At 37.0% G+C, this 19,329-nt stretch overlaps 1 protein-coding gene across 1 annotated transcript; it reads left to right on the top strand.

The window, feature by feature from the left end:
• The first annotated feature begins 1,698 nt into the window (after positions 1-1,698).
• Positions 1,699-7,674, top strand: LOC107863764 (uncharacterized WD repeat-containing protein C2A9.03). Its single transcript, XM_016709895.2, has 10 exons — positions 1,699-2,289; positions 4,034-4,195; positions 4,308-4,475; positions 4,563-4,649; positions 4,989-5,123; positions 5,222-5,332; positions 5,647-5,738; positions 5,821-5,926; positions 6,367-6,453; positions 6,540-7,674. Exons 2-10 carry the CDS (start codon positions 4,055-4,057, stop codon positions 6,951-6,953), a joined length of 1,341 nt encoding a protein of 446 aa, XP_016565381.1. The 5' UTR covers positions 1,699-2,289; positions 4,034-4,054; the 3' UTR covers positions 6,954-7,674.
• Positions 7,675-19,329: the final 11,655 nt, after the last annotated feature.

Raw genomic sequence — 19,329 nt, 5'->3', positions numbered from 1 at the left:
GAAAACTTTTTGAAAAAATAAGCTTCAAATTCAAAAAAATGGTGGAAAAAATTTCTGGACTTTCCCTTTTTTTCTGTTAATTCGATCAAAGAAGAGAAAATTATTTTAAGAAGGGAACCCATTTAAAGAAATAAGAATGGTTAAAATCAACAGAAGGAAAAATCAACCATTTTTGTTTCTTAAAAGTAATCATTCTTATTTCTTGATTTCTTATTTCTTAATTTCTTGTTTCTTAAAGAAGAGACATTCTTGATTTAACCATTCTTGTTTTTTGATTTCTTGTTTCTTAAAGAAGGAAAATTATTGATTTTTGTTAAAATCAACCATTCTTATTTCTTAAAATCAAGCAAATAGCGGATTATTATATGTTGATTTTAATTGATTAATTTGTACTGGTAAATATTTTTCACAGATCCGCTGTGTCCATAATTTTCACCATTAAACAAGCTTAAGATTGATACAAATGATGGATAAAAATGAGGAATAGGGTATAAATTAATAGAGATAAGTTGATATACTGTTTGTGGGCTAATTTGGATGCCACATCAACCGAAAAAGGGCATCCATGCGCATTTGGGTAAGTGAAACACACACATCATGCCAACTCTGCAAAAGGTATCAAAATGACACACCCGTATGTTGGTTGAGGTGTCTAAAGTGAACAACATCCACTTGAGGTGCCAAAGTGAAAGATCGTGCCAAGTTGAGGGGCATGTCGATGTGTTTGGCCAAATAAAAAAGATCCTCTCTAGAAAGTGCAATAAAAACTTTAGCTTCTTCTAGTAAAACTCCAAGATCTTCAGGCTAGGTTCCAAACATAAAAGGAATATTGCTAGAAAATTTGGTCCCTAAAATATCTTCAAATAGTTAATCATTCACGATAATGGGGTTTTCTAGGACAAAAGTTTCAAGTTCTCCCATGTGTTTAGACATTAGCATAAAACAAACACACAGGTTCTTCATACATTTCCAAACATACAATTGAAGCAGCAGACAAGTTTCTAAGCCTTGAGAAAATTATTGACAGAAAATTTGATGTACATGAGTTGCCCTAAAGTTACTATCCTTCCAAACAAACCGATTTTTGAAGACAGAGTATCTGCTATTTTGTTCACAACCCAGTAGAGATGCATATTAGCTGGGTTGAAAACTAGTTTAATGGTGCTGAAACTCACCCCAATCCTCTAGATTCTAACCCAACCATGACAGCAGGTCTCAAAATGATATTATTGACTTATAACAAGGTTTCAATATGCATAACCTGTGAGCGTCTTGATACTGTGTTTGCTTATCCCGTCTTTAAACACTGCAAAACAAAAATTCTCATACAGATGAGACTTCACTTGCTCAACTGATGACAACTGGGTGTTAATTTATATTCCCTCAGTCTCAAATTACCCGTCCCAAATTGAGATGATACATTGATTAAGAAAAATAATTAATAACATAGCTAGTTTACCATAGTACCCCTATTAAATTATGTTTATATTTTAATTTGAAGAAAAAGTAATTAATGCAAAGGGTAAAACATGAGAATTTTTTTTATCTCTTCCTGGTTAATGAAAAAAATAAGTAAAATAAGAAATCAAATTATAAAATTTGGGAAAACTAATTTGGGACGGAGGGAGTACTACATATCACCATCGAATGCTCAAATTTGCCAAGTTATATATTTTCCTCACCATGGGTTGCTTCTGCATTTTCAAATACACTAAGTCATTTCATAAATAAAGGATAATTTGACAACAATAATTTATTATAAATATAGTTTTGTGTTGAAAAAGATTTTTCTTTTTTGCATTTGATTCTTGAAGATAAAAATGGATGTTTGTAACTTTTCCCCAATAATAGAAAATCTTCTTCTGCTCAAAATACTTTTTTAATTAACCAAACATCTCAAATAAACAAATTTAGCACCATGAAATTTAGCCAAACATGCTGTAAGAATTTTTTATTTTTTTTTGGATTCAAGACAAACAATGAGCCGTGTAATACATTGGGACCGGGAGTAGCCGACTTTGCGCATAAATTTATTTAAGACCTAAGCTGTCAGTTTCGTTGAACATTTTAGTAGGGACGTCGTATTATCATCAGCAGTGTGGATAAAGATAGATATTACCTATTCTTGCTTTTCTCTCTCTTACACACCTATCACCATCTACCCACCTAAAACACCATTTAGTTTCTTACTATTTCACTAATCTAATTCTATGTATAATATCCTCTGATTTTGTCCTTCTTTTTTGGGAGCTCGATCTTTGCTATCATCTGTGTTCTCTTCTTCCCAAGGTCAGAAATTTGTATTTTGTCTATATTTTCTGCAATCTGGATGCATATATTTATGTTTGTTATACCAGTTTTGTTTTTTAATTTCTTTTTCAAAAATGTCAATTGCTGTGTGGAATATTAAGGTTCATTTGCTTGTTATGCTCGCTCTGGTTTATACGTCTTGAGGCATTCATTATGCATAATTGATCTCGTTGTACTGTACCACTCTTCAAGTTCGCCGTTTTAGGGTTTGATTAAATTGTGGAACCCGGTTATAAACGTTTTCAGAAGCTAAAAGAAGTAGTTTTTCCCTAACATTCTGTTTGGATGTTGGTTTGTCATGGTTTCATAATGGTACAGTATGGTATGGTAGATTACATGTTTGGATTGATGTATCGTTCATTACTGTTTAATAATAATTTTTTTTTATTTATTTTGGTTTGTGGGTAAAAATTATAACATATTAAAATTGTAAATAATATGGGGTAAAGGGTAAAGTAGGAATAGAAAATATTATATGAGGGCATAATTGAAAAAATAAATAAAAAAACCATGCAAAACCACCAAATCGGTGGTTCAAAAAATTGGCCTATTCCATGTTTCCCAAACCATGAAATGTTACCATACCATACCATGCCTTTTAAAAAACAATCAAAACAAACATGGTACCCATACCATACCATACCACAGAAAACCACCATCCAAACAACCTGTAAAACCACTTTCTTGAAAAAGGCTTTTGACTAAAATAAGCTTATTTTAGAAGTTTGGCCAAATACGCTATAACTGGCTGGAACTAATTCACCTCTTTTGTACTCCGCACGTTCATAATTAGGATCCAAAATATTCTAGCTGGCAATATAGTTTAAAGTTGGAAGCGTCTTCCTTCACTCATATATCCTAGGTTTGGGAATAGTAAAATTTAGTTTCTTTTTGATTGAGTTCATTTCATTGATTGAAATCTGTATTTTGTTGAATATGTAATTGGTATTTGGAATGCTTTAATATCGGCAACATCTAATAAGCTTATGTGCATGCTTCTATGTGAAGTAATGTATATGCCCGGAAGATTAACCAATTATAGCAGGTTTTTTACTTTATTTTCCCCGCAGGAACATCCACAATAGATCTAGTGCGCTTGACAAGATCTCCTCCTTTAAGATACCAAATTATGCTTACTGTTGACACTTTCCTGCTGTACGTCAAAATTAACTTTTGGTGCTAAAAGACGTACATTGAGTCGGTATATAGAAACTAAAATCTTTATTGTGAATATATCACAATAAATAATTGAATATGTAATTGGAATACTTTTACATGGGCAATCTCCCATAGGCGTATGTTCAAGCTTCCATGTTAATTAACCTTATATGCACCGATTGTATGAATGACGTTTTAGGTTAATTTTTCTGAAGTATCTATATTCCCGATGCAGAGCTTTCTTATAGCCTTTCCTGTGGCTGGAACTGAATTTGATAAGTACTCCTTTCCGTAGTTGCCTGGGTAGGGAGAAAAAGATGACATGTTAACACTTGCCTCCTTGGTTATTTGTATCTTCTATTTCTTTTTCTGTAAATCTTTTTCATGGCACAATGCGCGTCAAAATGCATTCCTACAATCAGATAATTTAGCATGACAACCGTCTTTCATTGTATTAGACTGAGAGTCCGTGTGATTATTGGAAGCCATACTTAGATTTGGATATACATATCCTTGCACATTAAATCAATTCTCATGTGTTTAACTTTTACCAATGTTGTTGTAGGTCATTCATTAGGGATAAAATATGTCCCACCAACCAGGAGATGATGCTGAATACATGGCAGATGAATATGAAATGGAAGATGTAGATGATGATATGGATGATGAGTTTCATGGCAGAGATATGGGTGGCTCTGATTCAGATGTAGATGAGTATGACTACATGGTCTGTGCTCCTCCTTGAAAATCTGTTTACTCAAGGATTTGTTAGATTTTTGCAGTTGTGGCAAGTGATAAAGTTTAACTTCAATATGTTACTTGTCTACTTGTGGATTTAGAATTATAAGATGCAAGATACCTCTGCTGCTGAGGCAAGGAGAGGCAAGGACATTCAAGGGATTCCCTGGGAAAGGCTTAGCATAACTAGGGAGAAATACAGGCAAGCGAGATTAGAGCAATATAAGAACTATGAAAATATTCCTCAATCTGGGGAGGCATCGGAGAAGGTAAACGTGTTTGTAATTTTTTTGCTTTGTGAGCTTTGTGTACAGTGCTGATGTTGGGATCTGTGTGTCATATTGCTTTGTCAACAGGATTACAAAACCACAAAGAAAGTGTGTGTGTTTTATGAATTCCGACGTAATTCACGATCTGTTAAATCAACCATATTACACTTCCAGGTAATGCGTTGCCCTGTTTCACAGTTTGTTTTGCTTTCAGTTTCCCTCATTGTTTGCTAGGGGCTAGGCCTTTATGTGGGGAACAAGTTAACACCATTTTTAAGATGGCGTTTTTGTGGATTTACTCGCATAAAAGCTGAATGTCAGAACAACAGGGATAAGCGTCGTAATGTGTTTGTACCAATATCAAATTTTGTCTGCTGCATGATACTGTTTTACTTGTTGAGTCAATGAAACAGTGTAACTTGCATGTGTCTTATCTGTATATAGTTGTGATTGAAGTGCATGCGTTCTGGCAAGAACAAAACTTGCTTTAAAGTTTTTTGTCTTGTGATGTAGCTGAGGAACTTGGTCTGGGCAACTTCCAAGCATGATGTGTACCTTATGTCACATTTCTCCGTCATGCACTGGTCATCATTGACCTGCAGCAAAAACGAAGTTCTCAATGTATCAGGGCATGTAGCACCACGTGAGGTGGGTGTGTTGTGTTGGACATGGAATCTACGAAGCATTTATTTTAAGATGCATTTTGTTATAACTTTCTATATTTTCTGGTTTCTTTTTCACTGTAGAAACATCCTGGAAGCCTCTCGGAAGGATTTACGCAAACACAGGTCAGCACTCTTGCAGTGAAAGATAACTTGCTTGTTGCTGGGGGTTTTCAAGGGGAACTTATTTGCAAGGTTTGTCATCTCCCTACTAATGGTTCTTTCTCGGATTAGCTTTTGCATCCACAATGGCAGCAATTTACTCTTCGCTTTTTATTTGTGTATGTGTTCCTTTAGAGTAGGATTTAGGTTTAAGTCGATATAGGGTTATAAGTCCCACACATTTATCTGATAGTAATAATACTTGGAAGAATGTTTTTTCTAGAACGTAAATATATCATATAACAATGTGAAAAAATATCAATTCATTCTGCTGTGTTTACCGCTTTGATCTTCACCTTTAGAAAGTGAAAGAAATCAACTGAAATTAATATTCTTCAAATATGCAGCATCTAGATAGGCCCGGCGTTTGTTTCTGTTCCAGGACAACATATGATGATAATGCCATTACTAATGCTGTTGACATTTATCACACTGTCAGGTATTGTGTTTATACTGCATACTGCCCAACCACACTACTCTTAGTGAGAATGGAGCTAATTAAAATGTTTTTTGCTTCTCAGTGGTGCACTACATTTTATAGCTTCAAATAATGATTGTGGAGTTAGAGATTTTGATATGGAGAAATTTCAACTGTCCAATCATTTTTGTTTTTCCTGGCCAGTAAATGTAAGTTCGTGTGCTGTTTCCTCTCTGCACGTGTGTCTATAGGATCACCGGCACACTTAAATGCATCTATTATAATGGATGTTCCCAAGCATTTCTCACTAATTCTGCATTTACAAAGCATTCTGTTACTTGAGTTTCTAGCTATTACTGCATGTGGATTGCAATGCTTGCAATGAAGCGGCGTTGGACTTTTTACTGCACATGTTTTACTAATAACGTTGATGATTGTACTAAGATCATCAGACTTTGTCAGGATGTTTTACGTAGGATGAAGATCTGTGCCCTTTTATCTTGCTTTCTTGATTATATCTTATTCCATTTGACTTGTTACTTGCATCGAATAATGCATTTTCTGTCTTGATCAATCCTTTTTGTGGGGGCTATTATCTCCAGTCTGTATATTAAAGCGTTGTTTACAGTTCCCATTTTTATGATCTTAGCATACGTCTCTGAGCCCTGATGGTAAGCTTCTCGTAATAGTGGGGGATAATGCTGAAGGTCTATTGGTTGACCCGAGGAATGGGAAGGTAAATGCACATTATTCCACCCCTCTTTGTGATGCAAATGATCGACATCCAATGGTCCCATAACTGTCTGGTAATCAAATTCGCAGGCTGTTGCACCTTTGTGTGGACATGCAGACTACTCGTTTGCATCAGCATGGCATCCTGATGGCATAACTTTTGCAACCGGGAACCAGGATAAAACCTGTAGAATATGGGATTTACGGAACTTGTCCAAGTCGTTCACTGCTTTGAAGGGTAACCTTGGAGCTATTCGGTCAATCCGCTACACATCTGATGGAAGATTTATGGCTATGGCTGAGCCTGCGGATTTCGTCCATGTTTTTGATGTAAAAAGTGGGTATGAGGAGGAGCAACAAATTGATTTCTTTGGTGAGATATCTGGCATCTCTTTCAGTCCTGATACAGAGTCTATATTCATTGGAGTTTGGGATCGGACATACGGTAGCCTCCTTGAGTTTGGACATCGCCACAACTATTCGTACCTTGACACAATAATCTGAGCACTCCAGACAGGTTTGGGTGTGTTTATGTCCCCTTCAAGTGGTTCTATCTCGACTTTGTAAACCAGTAGCATAGAGTTAGTAACAGATTTAGGTGTATATCTTTTTACAGTGTGCTATTTAGGTCTCGTAAAGTGTTGTGAACCGTTTCAAATGTCAATAGGAGGAATGAAGGGTTTTATAGAGCGCTAGCTCCAGATGTGAACAAGAAACAAGAGTGGTTTCCTTGGGCGGAGACCATAAATGAGATCTGGTGGCTACTGATGTGTGGGCTCTGAGAGTTGACACCTAGCATTTGAATGTTCATTGCATTTGTCAACTGAAGCAATTGAGAATTGTATCGAGTATCGACTTTGGTAAGCGTGTTCTGTCTTGTATTATCTTAAATAATCCGTCAACAAATTGCACATACAAAACCAGTTGGGTTTGGCAATTTCAATCGGCATTGTTTCAAGTGGAAAAAAGAAATTGGCTGTACGTGATATTTGCAGCAGATTTTGGAGGAAACACTAGTCCCAAATTGAAGCGAGTGAGGCTTCTTTTTCCTTCTAATTTTTAGTTTAATGGTCTAAAGGAGTTGTATTATATTAGCTAAGGTAACAAAGGTAGCCCTATCTATTACATATTAATAGTGGATGGAGCGACTCACCCGTTTCATTACAGAAAAGGGGAATGTCTAATAAATGGTTCTACGCCAAAAGGGTGACAGAAGTTTGCACTGTATTGCATTGCAAAATTTTGTTGTAAGGGAATAATGGATATGCTTGCAACAAAATTTAAATTCATGAAAAATAAATAAGCTATAAGAGAAATCTGAAAAAAGCATATTATTTATAAAAAATGTGTACAAGTTTGTCCGTTCTTTTGATTTTTTATTTCTCTAGATTTTTTTTCGTAATTCGAGGGCTATTTTTCTAGATTTTTTTTCGTAATTCGAGGGCTGTTAATAGTGTACTTTTCGTACGTATGACGATTTGAAATTGATATGAATTTTATTCATAATTTGAAGGTGGTTAGTATCGTATTTTTCTTGAACATTGGAAGATTTTGTTTTGATCTCCTTTCATGGAAGTGTGTAGATTTTCTTTAAGTATCTGTTTATCACAACTAGAGAGTTGTGATCTCTCTTTTTAATATTCCACGAGTTTATATAATTTTGGAGATGTTTCTTCAAGAAAATGGTTTAGGTAAAATAACCTCCAAAAAGGATTAAACTCATTGTAGAGTTTTACAAATTTTTGATGTCTACTACATACCGTCACTTTATGATTTGTTAAGAGTGTAGGCTTGATAAAATTCAAAGAGAAGATTTCAAGTAATTTTAACTCGTTTTGCGACTAGATTTGCAAATTTGATTTGTGGGCAAATTTCCATTGGGCGTGTCAATTTAATAACAATAACAATAACAACAAACTCAGTGTATTCTCACAAAGTGGAGTCTTGGGAGGGTAAGATGTATGCAGTCTATATCGCTACCTCCGAAAAAGTAGAGAGGCTGTTTTCGATAGACCCTCGGCTTAAGATAAAGAATAGTAAAAAAAGGGTGGGGGGATGGGTGACATAAAAGAAAAGCAGGAATAAGAAATGATAAAAATAGTAATTGTAGAAATACAAAATATGAGAAAATACTGGCGACACGAAATAAGACAAATTGGAACTAAGATATAAGAAAAAGAGCATCCACATATGTACACAGTCCTAGGGTTACTTTCCCGGCTATACAAGATCTCTCCTAACTGCATGCTACAACTTACACACTCACACTAGCCTTCTACCCTTATCTGCGCTCTCCACACCTTCCTATTTAGGGTCATGTCCTCAGTCAGTTAAAGCTGCTCCATGTCATGTCTAATTACCTTCCTTCAGTATTTCTTCGGCCTACCTCTACCCCTCCTGAAGCCATTGAAAGCTAGCCTCTCACACCTACGAACTGGGGCATCTGCGCCTCTTCTCATCACATGCCCAAACCATCTTAGCCTTCCTTCCCTCATCTTTTCCCCTACCGAAGCCACTCCCACCTTTTCCTGGATAATCTCATTCCTTACTCTGTGCCCTATAGTAAGCCCACATATTCAACGCAACATTCTCATTGTCGTTACCTTCAATTTTTAGATGTAGGGGCGCTTGACTGACCAACACTCTGCTCCATACAACATGGCTGGACGAATTGCCACTCTATAGAATTTGGATTTAAGCTAAAGGGGCACCTTCTTATCACACAACACCCCCGAGGCGAGCCTCCACTTCATCCATCTTGCTCTAATACGTTTAGAGACATCCTCGTTAATCTCATCATTCCCCTGAATCGTAGACCCAAGATACTTAAAACTGTCCTTCTTACAAACGTCCTGGGAGTCTAACCTCACCACCACTTCGTCCTCCTGCCTCGAGTCGCTAAACTTGCATTCCAAATATTTCGTCTTTGACCTACTCAACTTGAACCCCTTAGACTCAAGGGTCTGCCTCCAGACCTCCAATTTGTCATTCACCCCCTTCCTTCCTTCTCTTCTCCCCCCGTGTCTCATCAATCAACACTACATCATCCGCAAATAACATAAACCAAGACACCTCGCCTTGAATACTCCGCGTCAACACATCCATCATCAGCGCAAAAAGGAACGGACTTAGAGTCGATCCCTGATGCAACCCTATCTCAATCGGAAACTGCTCTGAGTCTCCTCCCATCGTCCTCACCCGGGTCTTCCCTCCATCGTACATGTCCTTAATAGCTTTGAAGTACGCCACCGAAACCCCTTTCACCTCTAAGCATCTTCAAAGAACCTCCCTCGGGACTCTATCATACGCCTTTTCTAGGTCGATAAACACCATGTGTAAATCCCTCTTCTTTTTTCTATACTGCTCTACCAATCTCCTCACCAGGTGGATTGCCTCTGTCATCGAGCGATTAGGCATAAATCCAAACTGATTCTCTGAAACAGACACGATCCTCCTTAGCCTCCGCTCAACCACTCTCTCCCAAATCTTCATAGTGTGACTCAACAACTTAATACCCCTATAGTTGTTGCAACTCCGGATGTCACCCTTGTTTTTATATAACGGAATCATCATACTCCATCTCCAAGCCTCAGGCATTCTCGCAGTCTTGAAAATGTTGTTAAACAAATCAGTCAACCACCTCAAACCTGCCCTACCAGCATACTTCCAAAAATCCACCGAAATTTCATCTAGCCCCGTCACCGTACTTCTCCACATCCTATGAATAGAGTCTCTAACCCCCTCAACCTTAAAACGCCTACAGTAATTGAAATCACGGCTCTTCTTCGAGTGCTCCAGCTCCTCTAACTCAATGCCTCTGTCCGCCTCCTCGTTCCAAAGGCTATGAAAGTACTCATGCCATCTCCTCTTAATGTGAACATCCTCCACTAAAACACTAAATGCACTTCACTTGATCTAGGTCACGACCCTTCCGCTCCCCAGCCTTAGCAAGCCTATACAACCTCTTTTCCTCGTCTTTCTCCTCTAACCCCGCATACAAGCTCTCAAACGCTGCCGACTTAGCAGCCGTAACTGCTAACTTAGCCTCATTCCTTGCTACTTTGTAAACCTCCCTATTCACCAGCTTCTCCTCTTCATCTTTACTCTCAATCAACTTAACATACACCTCTTTCTTAATCTCCGCTTTCTTATGACATCCTGCCCGACCCCTCGAGACCCCCAACACTTCTCTAGCAGTCTCCATGATACAGCTGGCTACCCTCTCCCACATAACATCCACGTCCCCCTGCACTTACATACCCTCAAACCCCTCACCTTTTCCCCTATCTCCAGTGCACTAACGGGCATCAAGCTACCCTACTTAATTTTAGGATGGCCCTCCCCGGATCTTCTCTTCTTGCACTTCTTGATAGACAAGTCCATCACTAGAAGCATGTGCTGGGTCAAAATATGCTCACTCAGAATGATTTTACAGTCCTTACATAACACACTGTCCCCCTTCCTAAGCAATAGAAAGTCAATTTGAGTCTTAGCTATCGTGCTTCGGAAGGTAATCAGGTGATCCTCTTTCTTCAAAAAACTGGAATTCATTACCACCAGCCCAAAAATCCTCGCAAAATCTAACAGAGTATCTCCTTCACCATTCCTATTATCGAAACCAAAACCTCCATGCATATCGTCGTAGCCTCTCAGTAATACCCCAATGTGGCCATTGAAGTCCCCTGCTATGACAATCTTCTCCAAGCTAGACACGCTTCTCACCACCTCGTCCAAATCCTCCCAAAATCTCGGTTTCACCTCCTCTTCCAAGCCTACCTGCGACGCATACACACTAGCACATGCAACATAAAACCCCCTATGACCAACTTAATCTTCATCAGCCTATCGATGACCCTATTAACCTCCACCACCTGACCTCTCAGCTCCTCATCTACTAAGATGCCCACTCCATTCCGATGCCCCTCACTTCCTGAGTACCACAGCTTGTACCTATCCACATCCCTAGCCTTAAATTCTACCTATCTAGTCTCCTGAACACACATAATATTAATCCTCCTCTTCTTAAGAATCCTCACCAACTCTACAGACTTACCTGAAGGGTCCCAATGTTCTAAGACCCTGCCTTCAACTTATCTACTCTTGCCTCTCGCCTACCTTTAAAACCTCTCACCAAACCTACCCTAACACCCGACCTATACCCCACACCCACCCCTGCTCTCCCCTCCTCACCCCCACCTAAAATAAGCCTCACCCCAACCCCCTTGGACATGACCCTAATCCACCATCAACCCCTCCAGCCACTACTCAAAAACCAAAACTAAGCCCCTCACTAACAAACAAATGGACAAAGCCACAGTACAAAAATAGTAGGTGAAGGCACTCACAAAGTACACTAATCGTCCTAGCAGCCAGAACAACACAACAATAATACAACAAAAAACCACCAATAGGCTAAGTATCCAATCACCACTTTAATCACATGAACAGGAAAAAAGAAACAGAAAAGGAAACCAGTGCGTATCGATTTAATAAAAGTTTGGTATTTAATGTTGAAAGAGTGGAGAGACGAATTCATTATTCACTGAATTTTGATCTTACACCATTTGCCCTCGAAATTTTTTGACTAAATAAAAAGATAAGACACATAAAAACATGTTTTTTCATTTATAGATCAATTAAACATGACGAAAATAACTAATGCAGGAAATCTGAAATTGCAATTAAACAATGAAATCTTATATTTTCACTATCATGTATGTTTAATATCTGTATGTTAATTAAGGAGGATATTAGTTGTACCTGAAGACATGGACCTTTAACTGGCATTACACACCCTTTTATATTCCCCGAGCATCATGAGTTTTGGAGCTTGGATAATACATTACAAGTTGTGGTGAAACTATTACTAACGATAAGTGCATAGTTGTTCATGATCAACAATCTAAGTTGAGAGGGAATTTTCTGTGCTGAAGTATTTCAGCTGAGTTACAATACCAAAATAGCCTTCTTGAACAAAGCTTGCGAGCTCTTTCTCTCTCTCTTTCCTTTTACACCTGTTGCATGATTGCGATACTTTGCATGCCTATCACTCATGGAGCTTGATTCAATGCAAGTTGACATGGAGTAATTTTTCTTGCAGGTTGCAGCAGTTGGGCATGTTGCTATGTTGGTTGCAATTCATATATGCCATCTCTGGTGTGTATTTGGATCTTGAATTTCCAGTCAATTTGAATGAGCCTATTTGTTATGTTAACTGGTTGATTCTCTCTTTGGAAGATACCTTCTACGTATGAACCAGAAAGATTAGACCTCCTAAGGTAGCTTAAGAAAGTCAAGAAAATGAAAACTGAGGTAAATCCTACTGAAAAGGCTGATGAAGAGACCAATTCAAAGCATATCAAATAATTAATCATATAGTGCTGCAAACAAATTCATTTCAAAGAGCCCAATTCAAAGCATATCAAACAACTAATCATATAGTTCTGCCAACAAATTCATTTCAACTTGGTTCTATAGCCATTCAACAATAGATAGGCGCAACGAAGTTCATTCCAAATATCTGACACTCCCGGAAGGCACCAATGGTTGCAGTCCTGTGGTGCATCAGCTAAGGTGCCAGGTTTACAATATTCATTAGAGACATGAAAAAAAAGAGGTAAATTATATACTTAGGAAATATTAGAAGTGGAGGAAAAGATAAATATACTGAGTAGTATTAACAACTAAGAGAGAAAATTATATATTTGCTCACTTATCTACATCACTTCAACCAAAGATGAAAGATTTAGGACATGGAAACTTGGGGTATTACAATATCCCATTACGATAGTTTTCCCTCAGAATGATACTGACTTGGCTAAAATACTAAGGAAAGACTGGGAATGGGACACTTACGAACTGGATCATGACTAAATATCTGGAATCTGAAACTAAGGCATGATACTTGAACTGAGTTGAACTCACAAACTACCAAGATGCAAATATTTTACTCTTGGAATAGTCAAATTCATGAGACATCGGATAGTATGGCAAGATGGAAAGATGGGAAACTATAGGAACTTGTTTGTCTGACTGCTAAACTGAATTGTTGGCTTTACGAACTAACTCATATTAAAAAACTTAGACTTAACTCTTTCTAAGAAGTTCTAATAATATAGAGAGCAGAGAACCTTGGGCAAGATATGAATAATACATTTGTATAAGGAAACCCATCATGGCTATAATTTTGTAACATGGAACATAGGTTTACGAAACCTAAGCTAGGATAGAATTGTTATGCCTTAGACAATGTAACTGCTACTTTCAAGCTTAGACATACTCCTCGAATACTCCCTCAACTATACCTTCCACCTTAATACTGCACTTCACCTAAGACTACATAAAATATTCACATGAGCACTGATTACTATACCTACTGAAGTCTGAGCAAAACTGAATTCTCTCATTATTTTCAAGCCTACTCGAATCTACAAAATGCACACATAACAATGTAATACTAACCTGATTTATGAATTCAATACACACTGCATTTTCATAATTCCTATCTTCTAAAGAATTTTGATTACCCCTTGAACAACTAAATACAACCTCTTACAAGCCATTCACTAACGCTTAATGCATTTATCCACTTACACACCAACATGACATTCAATCCTATCTTCAAACTATAGCCTCGTGTAAAAGCAACAATCCTTATTTAACATAAAATATTTACTCTCTCCTATCTAAGCAATTGCTCATCACTACATCATTTCATAAGGAGAAGTCACTGAAAGGTTAAAACACGAGGACCTGAAGCATGAAAAAGATATTATACATAACTTGACATGTTATTAAGGCCTAAGGAATAGAATATCAACATCATGGATTCATTAAGAGATCTAAACTGAGGATATACATAACATAATATGAATTTTGCTGATCATTAGGAGTGTAGCATGATTTATGGGAACTGAGCATACTGTAAAACATGAATACACGAGTCATGAGTTGTATGACCTGAGTTTGGAGTGCATAAATTCATGGAATATGATTCGGACTACTGGGTGAACTAGAATTCCTCATACTAGAAACTGGAAACATACATAATTTTCTATAAAGCGCCTGAATATGATTTGTGATAATGAAGCTGACATGTAAGGCATGAGTAGATGTCGTGATGACTGAAAAACCTTACACTAAGATAAAAATGGTTGGGCATCAGCCTTCTCCTACTGCTTTTCTACATATATTGGCATCATTACTAGGTTCTTAGGGCCTAACTTGGTTACTTGTTCTACCATCTCCCCCTTAGCTTAAAGCCATCATTCTAAGTTTGTGAACCACGTAATTAACACTCTGAACTACACTATCACCACTTTACTCTAGTGTCTTGGGTAGAATAATGCACATAAACACTATACTTACCCTGAAAAATTACACCTGATAGTGTAAGACCCGCTGCTAGTACTTTCTTCTGAGATAGAACTCCTAACTTTCTATAGCCCCAATATTAATCATACAATAACTTAAACACTGACTAACTTAGAATTTTTAGCTTTTCTTTTTATCAGCTCAACCTTTAAAGATTCAAACTTAGATTCTAACACATAACATGGATATCCCTAAATATTTAATAACCATACTACTTTTATCATAGCCTACAAATATTACATCCACAATATTATTTTAGATCAACAAACTTAAGTTCTTGCATACACTGCTTCAAGCCTACTGATTCACCTTTCATACAACTAGCCCCATGAAATATAACCTGCTCAAATTCAGATAACACTATTCTAACTCCACTACTATTGCTAAACTCCTGGTTTCATGTTTCTAACTCTAGGTCTTATGTTATCCTAGAATACTGAGAAGGCATTTGAGGGCATATCTTTCTTTGGGTTTAGTGACGATCTTCATGAATATGAATGAAATATTTCAAACTTTGGAACTAAAGAGCGCTTGATGGACATTCTTGAGCCTGCGTGCAATCCCACAACTATCTGCAGAGACTGCCTGAGAAAGCTTTATCTGTAGGAATTTGAGCTTCACTATTTTGATTACCTTGAAAGTAAGGTATAGTTGAAACGAATGGAGCATGATAAGAATCTACATAAGTTTCTTAGAGAACCTTTCTATAGCACGATCTGAGACATGAAAGAAAGAAAACTTTTCCTAAAATATCTTGTAGCCTCTTGTCCATAAGTGTGGCGTGCTTCACACTCATGCACAAAACTCTACTCAATGCGGCTTTCAAACTCCCTAGGACACCTTAAAACCTTAGGATCTGATACCAAGTCCGTAACACCCCAGGAGTACACCCTGATGCCATACGGTGCTTATGGTCACAAGTGACCACAAGCTAACCCATGAACTAGTACCTGTTGTGAGCACTGAATAATAATAGCAGAATAACATGTGTAGAATATCTAAAATTTCCCTAAGGTTTTAAATACTAAAACATTTCTAAGTCATAAATCTAAAATCAACTGCCGAAAAATAACTGTCTGAAAACTAATAAAAATAATGGCAAACTAACTGACTATCTGAAGTGTCCGAAAGCCTCTAAAATTGTCTGACTGTGGAGTTGATGGGACAAACCCCCAACTAACTCCAACTGACTAAATAATTGAATTTTTGATATAAATGAATATAAGATAAACTCGTCCTCAAAGTATGACGACTCACCACGACTGCTGTTGCTGTTGTGCTGGAATGTCTAAGTGTAGTTCAGAACCTAAGCATCTGAACCTATGATATAAGACATCATAGCTCAAAAAACGAGTATGCTATCAGTACTTTAAATGTACTGGTATAGTACATGAGGTTAGGTTGTTATGCATGGGTTATGTGCATGAGTAATAACTGACTGAATGAGTAGCATGAGGTAACTCAATAACTAATATAAATGTGTGTATGCAGTAAAATCTGAGAATGCATGAACAAACATATAACATGATTCTAAAATAGTCTATAAACTGAAATACTAAAATCTGGTAACTGAATTCTGATAAAATCTATGCTATGGTCAAGAAAAATTGAACTGAATTCTGTATTGAATATAAATCTAAAACTGTGGGAGGTATCATCTAATCGACATATCCTAAAGATGAGTTGATCGAGGTCCAACCTGTGACCCTAGTTGGAAGGGGGCTAGTACTGTGCCACAGGTACAAAACAATGGTTGTGTCAACCCTAAACTAGCAGGAAGACATGTTATCAACCCTAAACTAACAAGCAGACTCATGAGATATGTGTCAACCCTAAACTAGCAGGAAGACATATCAAACCTACGCTAGCTATGTAGTTCTATAACTAGGGATTGCTACTAAGGTTCAAACCCTATACTAACATGAATGCCCCCATCCCTGGGTTCGCTCAGTGCTAAATCCTACTCCCAACTGAACTAACTCGGATTACTGAACTGATCTAAGTTTGACTAATTATGATAGCTGACTGAACTGATAATGTTCATACATATCTGAACCCATTCCAAAAATACTGAGACTAAGTAAACAACTAAGTTTTGGGTATTCATAACCCCCGAGACTCGATAGCAATAACAATAGGAACACATGAAAGTATCTGAAACCATAATAAGGAATTATTACTCAAAATCCATCACTTTGGCATTTCATCAAACTCATGGGGATCAAGACTTTAACATAGGGATACTTTTAAATATGATAAGATAGGAAGATCACACGACAAAATCATAAACTGGGGATTTATTATGAATTCTCATGAACGATATGGAAACCATAGTATTTAAAACATACTATAATGCATTCCACTTGAAACCAATTATAATCTTAACCTGAAGTTTCAGTGGAAAGAAATTCATGGACTTAAGCATAGGACTGAGTGAAACATATGGGAATAGCATAATTGCAATACTAAAATCATACTTAGGGATTTAACAATGAAATTTCCATCATTCAAATGTGTAAGGGAAACTTCCATCAAAAAACACTTGAAAACACCATTGATAATCAAATTAATTTAAAACATGGAAAAACTCATCATTTAACATTAAAAGGGATTCTTGGACTCCATGGGTGAAAAGGGCCCATAGATGAACATCACACATACCTTAAAGTTTTAATCTTGAAAGAGAATCAACTTTTCTTGAACGTTCTTGGATTGGGAAACACAATTTCTTTATTATCTTTAAGAGAATGTAATGGAGTCTTGATGTTCTTGGGAAATGACCTTAAGAAGAAACCCTAGTATTGTTCTTGGGAATAAAGAGAGTTAATGGCTTTTAAAACTGATTGATAATGGCTAAGTACATTTATTTGATGATTTATGTCGTGAGAGGTAGGGTTTAAGGTGAGGAAAGGACCAAAATACCCCTTTAAAGCTAAATTAGAGTTGTTGAAATTTTTAGTTAATGATTTGAGTTAATAACTTATCAACTAGTTGATGGCTTATCAACTGAAGTCGTCACTTCTGTAGCTGAGATGGTTATAGGTGACAACTTGGTTGATAAGTCGTCACTTAGTTGATGACTTATCACCCCATGTCGTCACTTTGAAGATAAAGTTGATGACTTTGTGGTTTGGGCTGATGACTTGGCTGATAAGTCACCACTTAGTTGATGACTTATCACGTCAAGTTGTCACTTTGTTACCAGCTAGACATACTGAAGTAAAATGGGTATAACTTTCCACTCAGATATCGATTTAAGGTGGAACTAAATGCACTGGAAAGAAGACTCAAAAACCTTTCATTTAATATAAAGTAGGACACCTGCATTGATAGGAGATACACTCGTTTAAAGTTGACCCTTGCTAGAGCATTTTTTTCAAAACTCTATCAATAGAAAAGTCCTCAACTCGTCTTTAAGTTAGGAGGGTATTATGACCTCAATCAATATAAAAAGATATTCCACATCATATATTTGATAATAACACATGTATATACATGGAATAATCGAATTCAAGTCTGTATGCATAGGAACAATAATTTAACTACTAGCCCAAAATATAGGGTGTTACATTAACTCCCCCTTGAGAACATTCATCCTCGAATAAGACTGGTTAGACTGAGAGTACTGCACTAAGGTAACTGAGAGCATATACTAAATATGCATGAATTTGAACATGATTTCATAAATGAGTTTGGGCATGATACCAGAACTGAACTGACCTTGTGAATACATGCACTGACACAAGAATGGTTATAAGGATGAGATAGAAATGAGAGAGTCAACTTATGAGTAACCACTACCTCTAGCTGGATCTGATTTCATGAAGAAAAGATGAGAGATTTAGGACATAAAACTTAGGGTATTACAACATCCCCTCTTGGGATAGTTTTCCCTCAGAATGATACTGACTTGGCTGAAATACTAAGGAAAAACTGAGAACAGGATACTTACGGACTGGATTATGACTGAATATCTGGAATCTGAAACTGAGGCATGATACTTGAACTAAGATAAACTCTCAAACTAGCAGGATTCAAATATTTTTCCTCTTGGAATAGTCATATTCATGAGACTTCGGATAGTATGACTTGATGGAAAGATGGGAAACTATAGGAACTTGTGTATCTGACTTCTAAACTAAATTGCTAGCTTTACGGACTAACTCATACTGAAAACTTATACTCAACTAGAGCATTTCTTCAACGCTCCTTATAAGAAGTTCTAATAATATTAGAGAACAGAGAACCTTGGGCATGATCTGAATAATACATCTGTATAAGGAATCCCATCATGGCTATAATTTTGTAACATAGAACATAGGCCTATGAAACCCAAGATAGGATAGAATTGTTATTCCTTAGAAAATGCACTGCTACTTTCAAGCTTGGACATACTCCTCGAATACTCCCTCAACTATACCTTCCACCTTAATACTGCACTTAACCTGAGATTGCTAAAAATATTCACATGAGCACTGATAAATGTACCTACTGAAGTCTAATCAGA

Source organism: Capsicum annuum, chromosome 3 (assembly GCF_002878395.1).
Source record: "Capsicum annuum cultivar UCD-10X-F1 chromosome 3, UCD10Xv1.1, whole genome shotgun sequence".
NCBI classification, from domain to species: Eukaryota; Viridiplantae; Streptophyta; class Magnoliopsida; order Solanales; family Solanaceae; genus Capsicum; species Capsicum annuum.
This window is presented reverse-complemented; position numbering and strand designations above follow the sequence as displayed.